This window comes from Centrocercus urophasianus, unplaced genomic scaffold (genome assembly GCF_019232065.1).
Source record: "Centrocercus urophasianus isolate 14NV4802_14NV808 unplaced genomic scaffold, USGS_Curo_1.0 seq_40, whole genome shotgun sequence".
In the NCBI taxonomy this organism is placed as follows: domain Eukaryota; kingdom Metazoa; phylum Chordata; class Aves; order Galliformes; family Phasianidae; genus Centrocercus; species Centrocercus urophasianus.
In genome coordinates this window covers 4,944,865-4,961,282 of record NW_024884978.1, presented here as the reverse complement: position 1 = coordinate 4,961,282, position 16,418 = coordinate 4,944,865, and the positions used below count along the sequence as shown (strand labels likewise).

At 62.9% G+C, this 16,418-nt stretch overlaps 2 protein-coding genes across 4 annotated transcripts; both read right to left on the bottom strand.

The window, feature by feature from the left end:
• Positions 1 to 285: 285 nt before the first annotated feature.
• On the bottom strand, positions 286 to 7,483 carry SLC9A3R1 (SLC9A3 regulator 1). Its single transcript, XM_042833138.1, has 6 exons — positions 7,075 to 7,483; positions 2,917 to 3,075; positions 2,290 to 2,443; positions 1,886 to 1,926; positions 1,303 to 1,398; positions 286 to 1,225 (listed from the first exon to the last, which is right to left on the bottom strand). The coding sequence occupies exons 1-6, from the start codon at positions 7,462 to 7,464 to the stop codon at positions 1,061 to 1,063; spliced, it is 1,005 nt and encodes a 334-aa protein (XP_042689072.1). The 5' UTR covers positions 7,465 to 7,483; the 3' UTR covers positions 286 to 1,060.
• A 1,601-nt stretch (positions 7,484 to 9,084) lies between these two features.
• On the bottom strand, positions 9,085 to 13,561 carry RAB37 (RAB37, member RAS oncogene family). 3 transcript variants are annotated; one of them, XM_042832834.1, is made up of 9 exons: positions 13,180 to 13,561; positions 12,446 to 12,589; positions 11,507 to 11,548; positions 11,334 to 11,400; positions 11,201 to 11,253; positions 11,027 to 11,092; positions 10,382 to 10,438; positions 10,076 to 10,152; positions 9,085 to 10,009 (listed from the first exon to the last, which is right to left on the bottom strand). In XM_042832834.1, exons 1-9 carry the CDS (start codon positions 13,243 to 13,245, stop codon positions 9,904 to 9,906), a joined length of 678 nt encoding a protein of 225 aa, XP_042688768.1. In that variant the 5' UTR covers positions 13,246 to 13,561; the 3' UTR covers positions 9,085 to 9,903. The 3 variants fall into 3 exon arrangements, with proteins under 3 accessions (XP_042688768.1, XP_042688769.1, XP_042688770.1); XM_042832835.1 differs by having other exon boundaries at positions 12,479 to 12,589; positions 13,180 to 13,558; XM_042832836.1 differs by lacking the exon at positions 12,446 to 12,589 and having other exon boundaries at positions 13,180 to 13,560.
• Positions 13,562 to 16,418: the final 2,857 nt, after the last annotated feature.

Genomic DNA, 16,418 nt, shown 5'->3' with positions numbered 1-16,418 from the left:
CCTCCGTGGGATTAAAGCCCTTTAATTGTCCCAAGGCATTAAGTCGCACTGGGACCAGCCCAGCCTTCTCCATTACTCCATCCAGCACCAAACCAGACCCCGTGTCAGCTCACTACGGCTCGACTCCTCCAGGGGTTCATTCAAACAAACTCAGACTCCAGGTGTCTGCCCACAGCCAGGACTCAGCGTGCACAGCCACTTTCACAAGGGATGAAGCCCTGCAGCCCCTGGCACTGTGCCCTGGGATCCACAGCTCCGCAAGGATTTGGCCTCCAGCTGGACATGTGAAGTCGGGAAGATTTATTCCAGTAAAGAATTTCTCTTCAGCTTGACAATACAACACCTGATTGCAAAACACAGAAACAAAACATCCACGGGAAGAATTTTCCACAAAATACATTAAAAAAAAAAAAAACCAAACCATGTGATTGGAAAACCTCTCATTTTGGACAAAGACGACAGTCTATTGAGAACCCTTTGAACTAAGCAGTGTAGGATGCAAACCGTGATTGGCTTTGTCTCCGGGAGAAGCAGCAGCACAGGGGGTGATTATTGCTTGCTGTGCTGGTTCCAGACACCTCTCCCCTCCTAGAACAACCCTGGGGCAGGGCCTGTGGGATGCCCAAGTGCCTCCAAGGGCAGCTCCGGGGGCACAGGAATGAAGGGATGGGGTCATCATGGACAGACACTGCAAGGTCAAGAGTGCCAACCCCAGGAGGAATTGCTGCGGCATAGGGCTTGGTGAAAGTCACCAAAAGCCTCAAGAAAGGGAGATTATCAGGGGGTGAAACAGAAGTGGGTTTTGGGATGCGAGAAGAAGAGCTGGCAGAGGAGATGAGAAGCACTGGGCATCGAACCCGGCCACTCCGAGTCACCAAACCTCCCCACAGCTCCACACACAGCCGGGCGCACAAAGCTTCACACCAGGGCTGGAGGAGCCCGAGGGCACCATCACCATCCTCAGCAGGGATGCTCTCTGACCCCGAGCCCCGTCCCCCCTGTCAGGGTGGTGGGGACGAAGGGGATGGGGGAGAGCCGGTGTCCCTGCCGCGGGGCGGATTCACAGGTTGCTGAACAGTTCGTTTTTCTTGCTCCAGTCCATCTGGGGAGCCCGCTTGCTGGTGCGCTTCTGGTGCGCCCGCTCCTTGGCCACGGCCAGCGGGATGTCGAGGTCCAGCAGCGAGCTGGGCGCAGAGCTGCGCTTGTCCTCTTCCTGCATATCGGGCTGTGGAGAGAGAGAGCTCAGCCTCGGCGTGGGGGCTTTGCCCATCCCCCCTCCTCAGCCGTTATCCCCAGCCCTACCTCACTGTGGGGCTCGCTGCCTTCGGGGGTCGTGGCCAGCGCAGGGCTGGGAGGTCTCTCTGACACAGAGTTCAGCCGCGGCTCTCCGCCGTTTTCCTGGGGGCAGCAGAGCAGGAAGAGGGGCTGAGGTTTGGGAACCATCCCCAGGGCTGCCGCAGTCCCTCCTGGCAGCTGTCAGATCCTTCCTCCCTGCATGTAATCCGCTGAGAGCTCCGTGCTAATAAACACCTCCTGCGTTGCCCATGCAGGGTTGGGAGGATTAAACCTGACTTCCCAGCTGCAGCAGCAGCAGGAGGGCTATGGGATGGAATGTTGCTTCCCTGAAGCATGAGGGCTCCTTCCTGGCCAGGCAGCATCGTGCAAGCAAAGCAAACCTGCAAGCAAACCCCTTCCTGGGGGCCACGACCTCCCACTCCCCTTCCCAGCATGGCACCTGCTCTTGTGCGACAGCATGGGAGCCTCATCCCTGGCCCACGGGTCACCCAACCGCCTACAGGCAAAGGATAAAGGGGCACCCAAACCTGCAGGCTCCTACAGACCATAGGCGGGATTCGGAAGGGACAAGAAAAGGAATTTATCTCACCTTCTCTATATCACCATTGGCAGTGGGTTCTGGCAAGGGACCTGCAGAGAGGACATGGTGTCAGGTGGGGGGCAGGCTCACACCAGGGCCATGAACATCAATGCCCATGGGCACGACAGCTCTGGGGCGGCCAGTGAGGGCCGCATCCTGCCAGCAATAGAGGCAGGGAGGGAGCCAAGGTCGAGCCAAGGCTGGAGCTGAGTGAAGGACACCCACACACCCTCTGTTCACTCCCTGAGCCATAAGTCCTGTCAAAGTGTAACCCGCAGAGCCATAAACCCTGCCCAGCACACACCCCACAGCCACGTGCCAGCTGCAGGCCAGGCAGGAAGGTGCCAACCAGTCCCTCGTCCCTGCACAAGGGGACACCCCACACCCGGCTCCAGGGATGGCACCGGACCCACCTGCCAGGTGCGCCTCCGAGGGCAGCACCCTGCACTTCTTGAAGAACTCATCGGCCAACATGCCCACCACCAGCAGTTTGGTCTCGTTGCCACCCGCCTTGATGGCCGCCACCACATCTGCGTGCTGTTTGCCCTCCACGGACGTCCCATTCACCTGTGGGCATCACAGTGACAGGGGACATGCCTCAGCCCAGCACCGGCTGCAGCCCCCCACGGATGTCCGGAGACGTGCGGGGATTAGCAGCAAAACCTCATTAAAAGCAGATTTTCTCAGAGCGATTAGCACAGGGCTCTATGGGGAGCAGGGCAGCGCCAGGGGCTGGGTGGCACGGGGCGGCCGTCCCCAGCACGGTGAGCACTGGCAGCCCAGGAGCCGCACAGCCACCGCACGCCCTCACATCTGCGCCCTGCCGCCCCGGGACAGCGGTGCTCCATCGCTGACAGAGGCTGATGTGCAGAGCGGGGCTCAGCCCGGCTGCACCCAGGGGTGGAGCAGCTCTGCTCTGAGTCACCACCAGCACTCAGAGCAGGGGATGCCCCAGGGGAGCAACGCCCGGGCACTGCCCGCCCATCCCGTATCTCAGGGACAGGCCATACCTCCGGCCTGCCCCCGACCCCATCACCCACCTCAACAATGCGGTCCTGGGCGCGCAGCCCCGCGGCCTCGGCTGGTGAGTTGGGGTCCACAGCGCGCACATACTGCCCCGGGCGGCTCTTGTCACTGTGCAGGTTGAAGCCGTAGCCGTTGGGGCCCTTCTTGATGTGGCACAGCCGGGGACGCAGCTCCTGCGAGGGCACAGCGAAGGGACGGCCATGAGATGGCTGCTCTCAGACCCACCCCGCTATGGCACAGGGCTGCAGACCCATGTGGGCCAGGCACAGAGACCAGAACAGCCTGCGAGCCATGGCCCCAGCTAATTAGGCACGGGGCACGGTAATTGCAGCGTTCCATTAAGGAAGCCTGTCATTATGCACATCCTCAGACAGGGCTCTTCCTTTCGGGATTAAGATTGCCCGGTGAAGGTGGAGGAGGAAGCAGCCTGGACGGAGGGCAGGCACCCACCTCCACCCCACACGGGAGTCGCAGGCCAGAGGTCCTGCAGACAAAGACTGCATCACCCCCTGCCTGGAGGAGGCACCAAAGGGACCCCGGCACTCACAGAGCAGCACCCACACTGAGCACCCCAACCTATAGCTGCAGCAAACCATGACCTGCAGAGCAGAGCAGCAGCACGTGGGGCATTCACCTCCTGGAGGCACCACCCCAGCCTGACTCGATGGCCAACTGTTCCACATTTGTAGAATCGTGGGATCATTAAGGTTGGAAAAGACCTCTAAGATAACAAATCCAACCCAACCCCTCCCCACTGAGCGCATCCCTCAGTGCTGGGAACCCCACAGCGCTCCCCTGCTCCCTGTGCATTGCTGCTCCCTGGGGAAATTGTTCCTGATGCCCAACCTGAGTCTCCTGGCACAGTGCAGAGCCATCACCTCTCATCCTACCGAGATAATAGATATATAATGACACTGTCTTAATCGTTAGCTCCTGATCACTGGGAGGGATTTTCCAATGGCCAAGCCACAATGGAGTTCTTAAAATATCCCTCACCAAGGGGTTTCATCGCTTATTATTCCCTTTATCTGTCCTACTTCAGAACCCACACCAGCCCCAGGGACAGGCAGGAATTCCCCCTCATGCATGCTCTGTGCTGCTCCTTGCCCACAGCACCTCCACATCATGCTACGAAATTCCCTTGGCCAGCCCTGATCCTTGGGGCTGGCACCAAGAACAGACACAAGGCGCTGGCAAGGGTGACACATTGGCAGCAGCCTGATAAGCACAGCCTGTGTGACAGCCCCACAGCTGTTATCAGCCCCATCCCTGTTGCACAGTACTGTGGGGTCAAGGCTCACCAGGTTAGCACAGCTCACCAACACCCAGCTGGGGACCAAAGGTGACAACAGCATGTGCCAGCAGCCAGCTGTGCCCACGTGCTGGCCGGCAGCTGCCCAGTGCATCCCCTGCCCTCTGCATGGGACATGAGATGGGACTGCAACACACCAGCATGGCTGCTGCGTGGTCCAGGTGGTTCGTGGTGTACTTAATCCCAAAGCCGAGCCCAAAAAGCAGAGCTGGCAGAGCCTGGAGGGAGCAGAGCTGCAGCACATTGGGTTCCATCCGTGGCTGCAGGAGCACCTCCAAGCAGAGGTCCCTTGTGCAGAGTGACCGAGGCCTTCCATGCACAGGAACAGGCTGCCCTGGGGCGAGGGTTCTGAGAAGATCCCCCCCACCTGAGGGATAGTGAGACACCCGCAGTGCCCGCAGCTCCCAGCGCAGTAACGACACCTGCAGAGCAGCAGCCGCAGCCCCAGCTTGCAGGAAGCTCCCCGCAGCCCTGTGAGCAGCAACAAGCTGCAGGCAGCCCACAGCAGCCACCTTCTGAGCTTTGCTCAGAAAGAAACATGGGCTGCGAGGACAGCCAGGCCAGCAAATTCACACGGGTCCTGAAATCTGGCACACGCACCGGGGCCCCATACAAAGGGGATGCAAAGCAGCCTCTTGCGGCATCCCTGTCACGTAGCGCCGGGCTGGAGCTGCTTTTCATGCAGCCCACTCCTGCTCCCAAGCACAGTTGGCTCGAGAAGAAATTTAATTCATTTCCCAGTTCAACTCCCTGCACAATGCACCCAGCTGCCCCCACGACACTCCAAGCCACACCCGGGGGGCTCGGATGGGTTTTGCAGGGGAGCAAGCACTGCATTCAGCATCTGAGCACTACAGTGCACCGGGCACAGCTGGCACTGGGCAGCAGGAGCCGTGCCGTGGTGGAAGCAGCACCAGGCAGCTGCACGGAGCTGTCTCAAAGCACTCGCATGCAGCTGAAGCCTCCGGAAACAGTGTGGGGCGAGGGGGGGGGAAGGAAACACAGCAGGCTGCCGCCACCCACAGTCAAACGCAGGGGACGGTCCCGTGCGGTGCAAAGCCCTCCAGCAGCGGGGCTGAAGTTGCGTTCAGCCACCTGGTGCCACTGCCAGGGCTCTAACACCACTCCTGCTATGGGGGGGAGGGGGTGTGCGCTCATGGGTGCTCCAAAGCTCCCCACTTCCAGCCGGGGTGGCATCCAGCTGCAGGGCAGGGAGCAGTGGCGACGCTGCCAGGTTTGGGGGGGTCGTATCTTGCCTGAGGCGTTAAACGCTCGGAGCAGAGCAGCACAGAGCAGGAAGGCTGACAGCCGGCCGCTGGCAGCACGCGTCTCCAAGCCTGCATGCAAATAAAGGCGAGCCCTGCCCCACAAAGCAAACAGGACTCTGACACACACAGACCTCCTGTGCTCCCTGCCGGCACCGATCCTGGGAGAATCCCCACAAAGAGGAGGAAGGGCGCAGCCCAGGGGCACAATTCCCTCCGCTCGGTGGCACCGCTCCCAGCGCGCTGTCCTGGCACGGCCGCTCCGGGTTTCCCCAGGCTGGGAACAACCAGCCCCAGCCCCACGGCTTCCGGCTACCTGTTGAGAAACCACCCGGGCGGCAGGCGGGTGAGCAGCAGTATCAGCCCATGTCAGCAGCGCCACCGACTTCCTGCTCCCGTACCGACAAACTGTCAGCGGTAACCGCACGGTAACCGTCCCACCCGCACACGGAGCTGCGCGGCCCCGCGGCAGGGCAGGGCGCTCCCCCGGCGCATCAGCCGCGGCCCCATGAATTCTTCCAGCTCACGGAGCGACCTGCGCACAGCACAGAAGGACTCGGTGGCCGGAGGGGACGCCGGCACTGTGGCACATGGAGGATGCCGGGGGAGCAGAGCCTGCTCGTTCCCATGCAGCGCACCCTGCCTTGTGACCCCAGATGGGGCGACGAGCACCGCTGTGGCCGCCAGACCCCACCGACGGCCCACGGGAGCGATGCTTTCACGCGTCCTACAGCAAGGGAAGAGTCAGCATCGGGTGACAGCAACACCTCACCCTGCAGGAGGGCAGCTCAGCACCAAAGTCCATCCGGAACTCAGCACCAACCCCGCAGCAGTGCCACCACGTCGGCACTACGGGCGGGTTCCAGGAGCCGAGCACGGCTCTGTGTCACAGCTTCCCAGGAAGCGCCTCGGTCGCAACAACAAATACTTGTTTTCACCGAGCAAACAAAAAGCGGCATTATCCGCGGCAGCCCCAAGCGTCCCTTCGAAACTGCTGCGGGCAGGAAAGGTCAGCTGGGTCTCCATTCCTCACCCCTCTGCATCACTCTGTTTGTGCAACCGCTGACTCCTACGTGCTGCTTCAGGCCGACATTCTGAAACCGTGTCGGTCCGCACCGAAGGGCTCTGTGCCCCCCTTCCCCATAGTGCGGCTGAGGCCGCGCAGCTCAGGACACGAGGAGCAGCCACAGCACAACACCTCCCCTTGCCAAACGCTTTTTGCATTTTAGAGGCGGTTAACGCCAAAAGCCTCGGGGCAACCCGGCACCTGCTCTCAGGAGGTGAAGACGCAGCAGGGCTGGGGCTGGAACTCAGAACTCCCGGAGCAAAACCAAACCGAGCTCCCAAAGCACAGATGATGACACAGGGGACGGACCGGGCAGCACCCCGCGCCCACGAGTCGCCATCAGCCTCCCCCCCTCGTCCCCCCCGCGCGCCTGACCCCGTTTCGCTCCTCCTGCAACACAAAGACGGAGCAGGAGGGGCACGACCCGACGTGCTGCGACTGGAGCAGGGAGGAGAGCACCGGAGGCACCGTCCCGGGACCGCCCGGCCCTACAGGACAGCAAAGGCCGCCCGTACCGCCCCGCACTCACCCGCTCCTCGGGTTCTCCGCTCCGCTCCGCCGCCGGGGGTTCCGCCGCCGGCACCTCCCGCTGCGCTTCGCCGTCGGGGTCACTGTGGGTCTTGGGCGGCTGCTCCTCGGGTTGGGGCTGCACCACGAGCAGGCGCACAGCCCCGGGGGCGGCACGGATCCGTTCCACCACCTGCTGGTGGCTCTCCCGCTCCACGTTCGCTCCGTCCACCTCCAGCAGCCGGTCCCCGGCACGCAGCCCCGAGCGCTCGGCCGGCGAGCCCGCCTCCACCAGCCGGATGAACTGGCCCGGCTTGCCTTTCTCGCCGTGCAAGTGGAAGCCGTACCCGTCCGGGCCCTTCTCCAGGCAGCACAGCCGCGGCGCGGCGGGGCCCGGCGGAGCGCTGCTCATGGCGGCGTCGCCTCCCAGCCCGCACCCCTCCGTCTGAGGCCGCCCGCGCCCGGCGGCGGCTTTTAGAGCGCGAGGCGGGGCCCGAGGAGCCGCCGTCCAATTAGAGAGGGAAGGGGCGGGCCCTGAGCAGAACAGGGCGGGGTTATGCAAATAACAGACGGCTTGACGCGTTGTTATGCAAATAGAGGGTGGGCGGGGTTTTGGATACGCGGCCCCGAGGGCGCGGGCACCGCGGGGGCAGCGGAGCCGCAACGTTCCCGCGGGTCGCCCCGCGTCCCCCCGCCCCGCCCAGCATCGCTAACGCCGCTGCCGCGCCTCGCGGTTTCTCCAAAGCCGGTGCTGAAAGCGTGCAGGGAGCTACAAAACGCACCGAGCGGATGGGAGAGCCGAGCGCGGGTGGGGAAGCAGCGCGGGGGGCCGAGCGCTCCGGGATCGCTGCGCGGCGGAAGCGGGAGCGCGGCCCGACCGCTCCGAGCGGCCCCGGCCCGGCCCGGCACCGACTGCGGGCGCCGCTGGGGCTGCTGGCGCGGGCCGGGAGCCGGGGAAACCCCGGGACTGCGGCTCAGTCCGCAAGCAGAAGTGGCGGGAGGTCACGGGAGGTCACGGCAGTGCGAAGCGCGGGGCTGCGGGGTCGGGCGCTGCGAGCGGGGAGGGCGGTGCTGCCTTCGGTTTTTTCCCGCCGGCCGGAGGGCTTCGGGGCGGTTGGCGTCGCGATGAGCCGCGTCCGAACCGAGCGGGGGGCAGCGGGGGCATCCATAGCGAGCCCCGACCGCAGCACGTGGCAGGGGACTGGGAAGCGGCGGGCGGAGCGGGGGGGTGAGGGGGGGTCAGCCGCTGCCTCCGCTCCGCTGAGCATTCACCCCGCTGCCGCTCAGCCCTGAGAAACGCAGCCGAGACGAATCCCACGGCGGCAGCAGACGCTTGCGGAGAAAACCAGGGCGAGTCCGTGGCATCGCGCAGCCGTCAGCCCGGCGCGGCCCCTTGGGCTGCAGAGAAACGCTTCCGTTTCGTTCGGAGAGGGGAGGGAGGGTGCGCTTTTGGGGAACGCTCCTCTCATTCAGGAAACAAACCCCGTCCCCGATAGGGGTGGTTGCAGCGTGGGGCTGCGATAAGGAACGAACGCAGCAGAAAAGGAAACAGCGCTGCTTTTGAGTCCCACTCGGACTCCATCTGCGCCCGGCAGAGCACCGCCGAATCCTGGCAGGAGCCTGCAGAGCTCCTGCAGCGCTAGGAGAGCCCGGGCTGAGGGGTGGGAAACGGCGCAGAGCCAGCGGCTGCTTGTGCTGAAGCTCTCCAGCATTTTTTTGCAGACATCAGCCGAGAGGCAGCAGCAATGCCATTGGTGGGAAGACAGAGTTATTTGGGGAATGCTGGACTCCGCACTATGAGAGCAGCAGGGGAGGAGGTTGGTTTTAATTTAACAGGCCGTGTTTATTCTTCCCCTCTCACCTTTGGACTGTCTGAAATGCGCAGCCAAGCGCTGGGAGGAGGAGGGGGCTGTGGGCTCTTCCCCCGCTGCATGCCCCACATCCCGCTCCCTGCCGTGCTGTACAGCCTCCCACGTGGAGGGCCCGGGGCAGGGATTTCTCACGCAGAGAAAAACCAGGCAGATGCAAAGCCTTGAAAATATCCAGCTTTAATCTGTACACTTGCAAAGAAAGATCCAAGGGGAGCGCAGGAGTGAAGGGGGCTGCGGGGCAGGGAGGGGACTCGTGGGGATGGATGTGCCCGATTGACCCCAAGTGCATCAGAGTTGTGCCCTCTGCAGCTGCCCTTGGCATCTTGAGCAGCACACCCGAATATTCCTTGTCTCCGCGCCCTGTGCAGCACAGCGCCTGAGGGTGCGACCCGTGGGCCGCTTCAGCCCCATCCGGAAAGAAAAAAGCTTTCCCCTCAAAGGGAAGTAAATAACAATAGAAAAGCTTCAGCTGCAAGAGGGGGAAAGCAAAGCTTTTCCAAAGTGCTGCGTGTACTGGAAGTGCCCTCGGCGATCACCGGGTGCTCCGGGGCTGTCTGCATGTTGTGGTGCCAACTGCAGCGGGGCGGACAGGCAGGGACACCGCAGCACGTGGTGGTGAGGGGCGCCGCTCAGCGAGCGGCTCTGCAGAGGGCAGCGGGGCGGATCGGGGCCTGTGTGGCCGAGGAGTGCAGCACGGAGTGCACAGCAGGGGAGGAGCCAGTCGCCGGGTCTGCATCCTGCACCCTGCGTCCTGCTGGGGCAGCGGTGGCATCATCGTGACCTCCGGTGATCGGCTGGGCTGATGCCGACAGCGTGGTTGGGGCACTCGGGGTGATCCTGGCACAGCCCCACACGGCAACGGGATCCAATCCTGCTCAGAGCCCCGCAGGAGCAGAGCCGTGACCCTCTGTTCCATCGTAGGCAGGATCCGGCCCTGCTCCTCCCAGCCCGCCGTTCCCGGGGCGTTGCTCCTGTCCCCATCAAACGAAGGCGCAGCAGCCGGATCTCTTCTGCTGCGCCTCGATGTAGTCGTGGATCTGGAAGCGGGGCTCGTCTGGCAGCTGCATTGCTCTCTGCTTCAGCTCCCTGGGGACAGTGGGGACGTGTCACCCTGTGGGGACAGCCTTTGCTCTGCACCCACCCTGCACTCACCGGGCGATGGCCAGGAAGGCCAGCTCCACATTCATGCCGGTCTTGGCGCTCGTCTCCATGAAGGGCACCCCATATTCCTGCGAGGGCAGAACGGGCCCATTAGTATCCAGCCCTAACACACCACTTTGAACTGCACCCTTCCTGCATCCCCTCCCTGCTGTGCCCCAGTGCTGTGCTGCCTGTGCCACACAGAGCATGGAGCACAGAGGTGCCACAGCCATGAAGTCCCCAAGCCGTGTGCCAGTGTCTGGGGCACCATGGCGTGCAGCAGGGGATGTGGCCAGATTAGGTTCAGGTTCAGCTCACCCTGGCCAGTGAGGCTCCATCCTCTGTCCTCACCATTCTCTCACTGCTCACGTCGGCCTGTGAGAGAGGGACAGCATCACCACTGTGTCCTGTCAGCATGGGGGGGCTTCCAGGAACTCCAGGAGCTGGCTTCAGGGAGCCAGGAACATGCAGTGCCCAGAGGAGAATGCCGAGCTCATTGAGCATCTGACACCTGGTGGCATCTGGGATAGGGAGCATTCAGTACCCAGAGGGACATCTGGTACCAAGCATCATTCTGAATTCCAGGAGGCAACCAGGGGAAAACTCAGCTCCCAGTTGGACCCTGTGTACATGGCAGCGTTTGAGACCCCAGGAGACAATGTGGGACACGGTTGGGCATCTGAGATCTGGGGACGTGCATCCGGGATCTAGCTGGACAACCCGTGCAGCAGCATCCCAGACTGGGAGCATCCTCACTAGGAACCTCCCACACCCGGCGCTCAGCGCCGTGCTGCCCTCCACTGGCTGCCGGGAACGCGGCCGCCCTCAGCCCTCCAGCACTTTGGGGTCACCTCCGTGCCTGGGAAAGCCCGGCAGGGAACCCCAGGGCCCCGTCCGGCAGTGGGGACAGCATAGCAGGGAAGGGACGGCGGGAGGTGAGGCAGGACCAGGGCACGCATGCACCTTATTGCCCAGCAGCATGATAACCACGTCCTTCTGGGCATACTCGTGGATCTCTGTCAGCCAGGCCTGTGGGACAGCAAGAACTGCGTTGAGGTGAAACCTTCGCCCCACACAACCCAGACGTCCCCAACCCCAGGGACAGACACTCTCGTGCCAGGCAGTGGGGACACTCACGCGGATGTTGTCGAAGGACATTTTGCTGGTGATGTCGTAGAGCAGGAGTAGGGCTGGAAGGGAAGGGGCAGAGGGCACGGATGCCGCAGGGCAGCACACGTATGGGGGTCAGCCCCACCGACCCCAAACCCACCTTGGGCATCCCTGTAGTAGGCGTGGGTCACACTGCGGAACCGCTCCTGTCCTGCTGTGTCCCAGATCTGCTGGGAGACGCCCCAGTGAGGGTGGGAGGGGACGTCCCATGGCTCAGCCCGGTGTGGGCTGGGCAGCGCGGCTGGGAATTGCTCATCCACTCCCAAAACTCACCTGCAGCTTCACCTTCACCCCATCCACATCCACCACCTTGTTCTGCAGGAGAGAAGGACAGGAGCTTGTCAGCACGACGTGCATCCCGGACTGGAGCTGCCCAGTGCAGGGCTCTGCATTCCCTTCTCAGGGCATGGAGCTGAGCTGCCCAACTTGCTTCAGATCTTGCTCATCTCCCAAGAGCTCCCTGTTCCACTGGTGAGCCAGCTGATGACACGGCAAACCCCAAGGCACTCCGACCTGCCCAGCAGCAGCAGCCACACGCCTGCAGCCCTCACCCTGGCTGTGGGAAACCCTGCAGGGTTGGGCAAATGCGAGGTCTTGCATGAACTGCAAACAAATGTGTATTTATTTGTATGTTTGTTTGCTCTTATGATGGTTGCCCCATGTAAAGCTTTGCTCAGGAAGCACTGCGCCTCAGGGGCTGCTCCTGCTCCAAATCCTGATCCCACCACCCCCAGCACAGGCTGGGCAATGAGTGAGGAAGGCAGCTCTGGGGGTGAAGCAATTGCTGCTGTGAATGCAGAAGCACAGGGACTTCCTTCTAGAGGCCAGTGTGGTGCAAGGGAAAAGGCAACTTGCCCAAAATGTATTTTCAAGATCTTTTAAAGAATGGCACTTCCAGTGATGAGTATAAACAATTTGGTTGCCCAGAACTGTTTGAAGTGGAAATGCAGGCAAGAAGGGGATGACAACAGTTGAGGGATAGCTCAGAAAATGGGCACGGGACTGCTCCCCCCCCCGGCTCTCAGCCCGCGTGGTGCGGACCGCTCTTCCTGCCTGCATGTTACAACGCTGCATCAGCTGAAGTCAGCAAACAGAACGAGACGGGGGGGAGGGGGGGGGTCTGAGGAGGGGGGGCTGTTGGACGAGATCTGATGGCCTCATCAAGCAGGATCTGCTGAGAACAACTCCTCAACTTGGAATTCTGGCTCACACCTCCAGAACTGGGGCAGGCTGCCGTGCTCTCACCCGGAAATCTATGCCCACGGTGGCTATGAACGTCCCGGAGAGAAAGGCCCCGTCTTTGAACTGGAGCAGGAAGCAGGTTTTCCCCACGCCTGAGTCTCCGAGTAACATCACCTGCAAGACGGGCGCAGGGTGAGGTGTCAGCAGAGCGGCCCTCTGCCCTGACCCTGCGTCCTTCTGTCCCCAGGGCACGTCCTCCTGTAGGGCACCCAGGGTGCAGCCCCACAGCGCATCCCGATGGAGAGGAGCAGACAGTGGAGAGGGGAAGGGATCAGCTGGGGACGCAGCACTGAGAAGTGCCTCCTGCCCGTCTCTGGAGCATCTCCAGCCTTGAACTGCCCGTGGGTATGGGGTTACATGGGGCAGCCCTGTGCCGGTGCCCTGCTTGGACAAACCTTGCTGGATTCCCAGGGCCCTGCCTGCCACAGACACCAAAGCAAACATGGTGCCTTGTCCCCTCCTGTAAAGCAAACAGGCCCCAGCCAGGCACTGCCTCACTCCACCCAGCACAGCTCTAGGCTCTGCCCCGATGCTGCGCTCCCCTCTGCTCATCCACTGCAGCCCTTTCCCTCACAGCAGTGAGATGCTGCTCCTCTTGCCCCCTGCCACTCCTCCCCCCTCCAGCCCTGTTCCTTCCCAGTGCAGCAAGATGAAGCGAATGGCCCCAGGTCCCCCCCGGCCTTCATCCCCTCATTGCCCCCCACCTTTCCAGCCAGCTCATAGTCCTGCAGGGACGCTGGGGGGATCCCGTTGCCCCCTGCTTCGCTCATGGTGTGTCTGAGCGGATCTGCGGAGTCCCGGCCCTCCCTCCTCCTCCTCCTCCTCTTCCTCCACCTCGGGCAGTGCCTCCTGCCGGGCTGCGCTCCGGCCCTGTTACCGCCCTACGCGGGATGAGGAAGAGGAGGTGCAGCCGGATCCCTGTCCCAGAGCGCCAATGGGGAGAAGACGCCGCTCACCCCCAGCTGAGCAGTCCCCAGCCCCACAGGGATGCTGCAACATCAGTGGGGGCTGCGGCTTGCAGGGTACGGGCTGCCCCTGCTCATCCCGAAGCCCACTCCGAGGGTGGGGGCACTCCAGCACTGCGGGCCCCCCCTTAGCCCCGAGGCGCAGAGGAAGCCAGCGGCGGCCGTTAGCAGGAAGCCACAGGCTGCGGCGAGGTGCTGCGCCTGCGTCTTGCACAAGATTAGTGCTGGGGCTCCTGTCCCCCCGCGGGACCCTCACACAGCCCCCAGCATCCTCCACGGACCTTTGGATCACCTTCATCTCACGCACAATCTGGGAAAAGGCCAAGCGTGGGAATAGGACAGGTCCCGCAGGGGTGGCTGGGCACGGTGCGTTACCCGAACATCTCTCTCCGCAAAGCCCCATCCGAGCCCACGCGTTAAGGCTGCTGGGGGCACGGCAGGCGGTGCCCATCAGCACCTCCGATTGATTTGCCCCAGGACCCCCAACCCATCTCCACAGCGGTCCTTCCGACCCCATACTGGGCCGATCCCAGCGCGAATCCATCGGCCCCGCCGGGATCAGACACCCCCGTTTGCGCCCCCGGAGCCGCGTCCCGCGCTGCTCCCCCAGCCGGGGGCGGGCACGGCGCGGGGGGTCCGATGGCAGAGATACGCCCGCAGCGGCACCGCCTCCAGCCGCAGCCAACCCTTCCTCGGCCCCTCGGGAAACGCCGAGAGATGGAACCTGTATTTCCAGTCCCGAAACTGCTCGGGCCGAGAGGGGAGGACGCAGAAGTTCCGTGCGCTGTGCTGCTGGGGGGCTGCCCGGAGCTGAGACACGCGGAGCTGCGCTGCAGGGCTCACCCAACATCCCCACACCGCCCGGCCGCAGCCTACAGCAGGCCGTGGATGGGACTGGATGGGGACAGGGAACGGGACTGCGTGCTGCAGGGCTGGGTGGAACCGGGCTCAGCGGGCCGCCTTTGGGGAGCACCACGCTCCTCTGGCAGCGCTGCTGTGAGCTGAGCCGGCCGCGTGCCGCCGGAGCTGCTGCTCTGAGCGTCCCAAGCAAGGAGCGAGAGCCCGGCTGAGCAGCACTGCGTGTGCTGTCGTTTTTCGTGAGACAAATGAGTTGAGGAGGTCGGCTGAGCCCTCTGCCTCTCGGGGGTACGGCCCTGTGTCTACCCCTGCTTCCTTGGCCTGAACAGAGGAGCCAGCCTGCCTTGCCACACCGCCACATGGGGCTGCACGTGAGGTCCTGAACTTGGGTCTCTGTTTCCCAGGTCTGGGGCCGTGTGCCAGCCCTGCTGCCAGCCCCGCAGCAGCACTGCAAATAGTTCTGGATGGCTGCTGAGAGCGACTGCCAGCACTGCTGCCATCTGCCTGGGCTTCCAAGGGCCTGGAGCTGCTCACCAGGGCACGGCCAGCTGCTGCAGGACCACTCTGTGAGCAGCTGCTGGGAGCAATGGGCCCAGCATCACTGGGATCAACGGGCATTGCAACACAGCAGGTTTCACAGCATTAAGCCTCCCTCCACCCCCAGCAGCCCCCAGCACAACTCCAGCAGCACACAGCAGGCTGAGCTCTGCTCACAGTGACACAACCCCCCCCAGTTCTCCACGCTTAGCATCACTGACACCAACGGAGTCGTTTCCTGACGGTGCAGTGTTACCCAGCCCAGCACCAAGGGTTTGGTCCTTACCGTAAACCCAATGCCCACGGTGGCAGAGAAGGAGCCTGGAATGAACTTGCCCTGGTCAAACTGGACCAGCAGAGACGTCTTCCCCACACCGCTGTCTCCAACCAGGATGGTCTGCGAGAGATCAACGAAGTGGCATCAGCACATCGGGACCGAGTGTGTCCCAGCCCTGGGGAGCAGCACACGGCCGAGGTGCCGGCTTTGGAGGAGGAAATGGGGAGGGGTTTCGGGGGTTGCAGCAAACGTAGCGGGGGCGGCAGGTTGCAGCCCGGCCCTGGCAGCGCCGCCGAGCAGCAGATCGCCCCCACGGGCTGCTTGCTGGGCGCTGCACCCAACCAGACGGCTCATCCCGCTGTGCCCCGCTTTGCCGTCCCCTTCGGTCCCACCGCCCGCCTGGGGAGGGACCCCGGCACCCTGAGTGTCTGCAATGCACGAACTCTGCCCCGGGCTGAGCTGAGCTCTGAACATGGAAGAGGAAATCTTGGTCTGCGCAGCCCTGCCGAGAAAGGAGGAATCTGGCAGAGCTGGACCGGGTCCAGAATGATTTAGTGAAGAGAGCTTCTCCCCTGGCTGCTGCACACAACAGCCGCTGTGTGTTGTTAAAGCACGGAGCCTTTCTGGGGCAGCGCTGTCCTCACGCTGCATTAACGCTGTGCCACCGCAACGCTCTCGTTGGCAGCGCTGCATTTGAAGCAACGTGACCGTCACACACAGAGCCCTTCTGCCCCCCGTCCCATCGTGCAAACCCCCAAGCTCTCCTGCAAGGGGCAGAGCTGTTGTTGGAGGCTGTGCAGGTGGCAGAGCGGAGCACTGCCATTGCCTCCCGAGCTGCTGCTCTGTGTCCCAGGCAGCCCCTGCTCCCTCCAGCCCTGACCTTTCCCTTCTGTTCACTGCCTGCCCACATTCCTCCAAATCCCAGGCCTGAGGGAGACCAGCAGTGTGAACACAAACGCCTCCCACCCTTCTCTGCCAGACCTGGGTGTTGCTTGCAAAGCCGTGCATGCAGACATTCCCATCCTTTCAGGAAACCGAGGCACTCTGAGCAATTTCCCAGGGACACGAGGAAAAATAAACACTCTGCTCACAGACTTCTTGCTCAGAAGTGGATTTGGCCCCATCCTTTGGGATGTGGGAGTTCCCATGGCTGCAGCCATGCCTCCGCCATGCTCCATGCTCCATGTTTGTCCCTACCAGACAAACTTGCCCTACAGCTCCACTCCATCCTGGCTCAGCTCCTCATCCCTGCTCTGCATAAGCCCCCAGAGGAGCAGCATCCCACCCCAGGCTCACTTCCCCCCCC

Bases quoted from the DNA above. Each gene is read 5' to 3' on its own strand.
- SLC9A3R1 (XM_042833138.1), bottom strand. From the start codon at position 7,464: ATGAGCAGCGCTCCGCCGGGCCCCGCCGCGCCGCGGCTGTGCTGCCTG. The intron at 1,399-1,885 runs GTGAGATAAATT...TGCTGCCCCCAG, and splicing joins CCAATGGTGATATAGAGAAG to GAAAACGGCGGAGAGCCGCG. The intron at 1,226-1,302 runs GTAGGGCTGGGG...CTCTCTCCACAG, and splicing joins GCAGCGAGCCCCACAGTGAG to CCCGATATGCAGGAAGAGGA.
- RAB37 (XM_042832834.1), bottom strand. From the start codon at position 13,245: ATGAGCGAAGCAGGGGGCAACGGGATCCCCCCAGCGTCCCTGCAGGAC. The intron at 11,093-11,200 runs GTGAGTGTCCCC...GCTGTCCCACAG, and splicing joins TGTCCTTCGACAACATCCGC to GCCTGGCTGACAGAGATCCA. The intron at 10,010-10,075 runs GTGAGTGCAGGG...CACTGTCCCCAG, and splicing joins GCCTTCCTGGCCATCGCCCG to GGAGCTGAAGCAGAGAGCAA.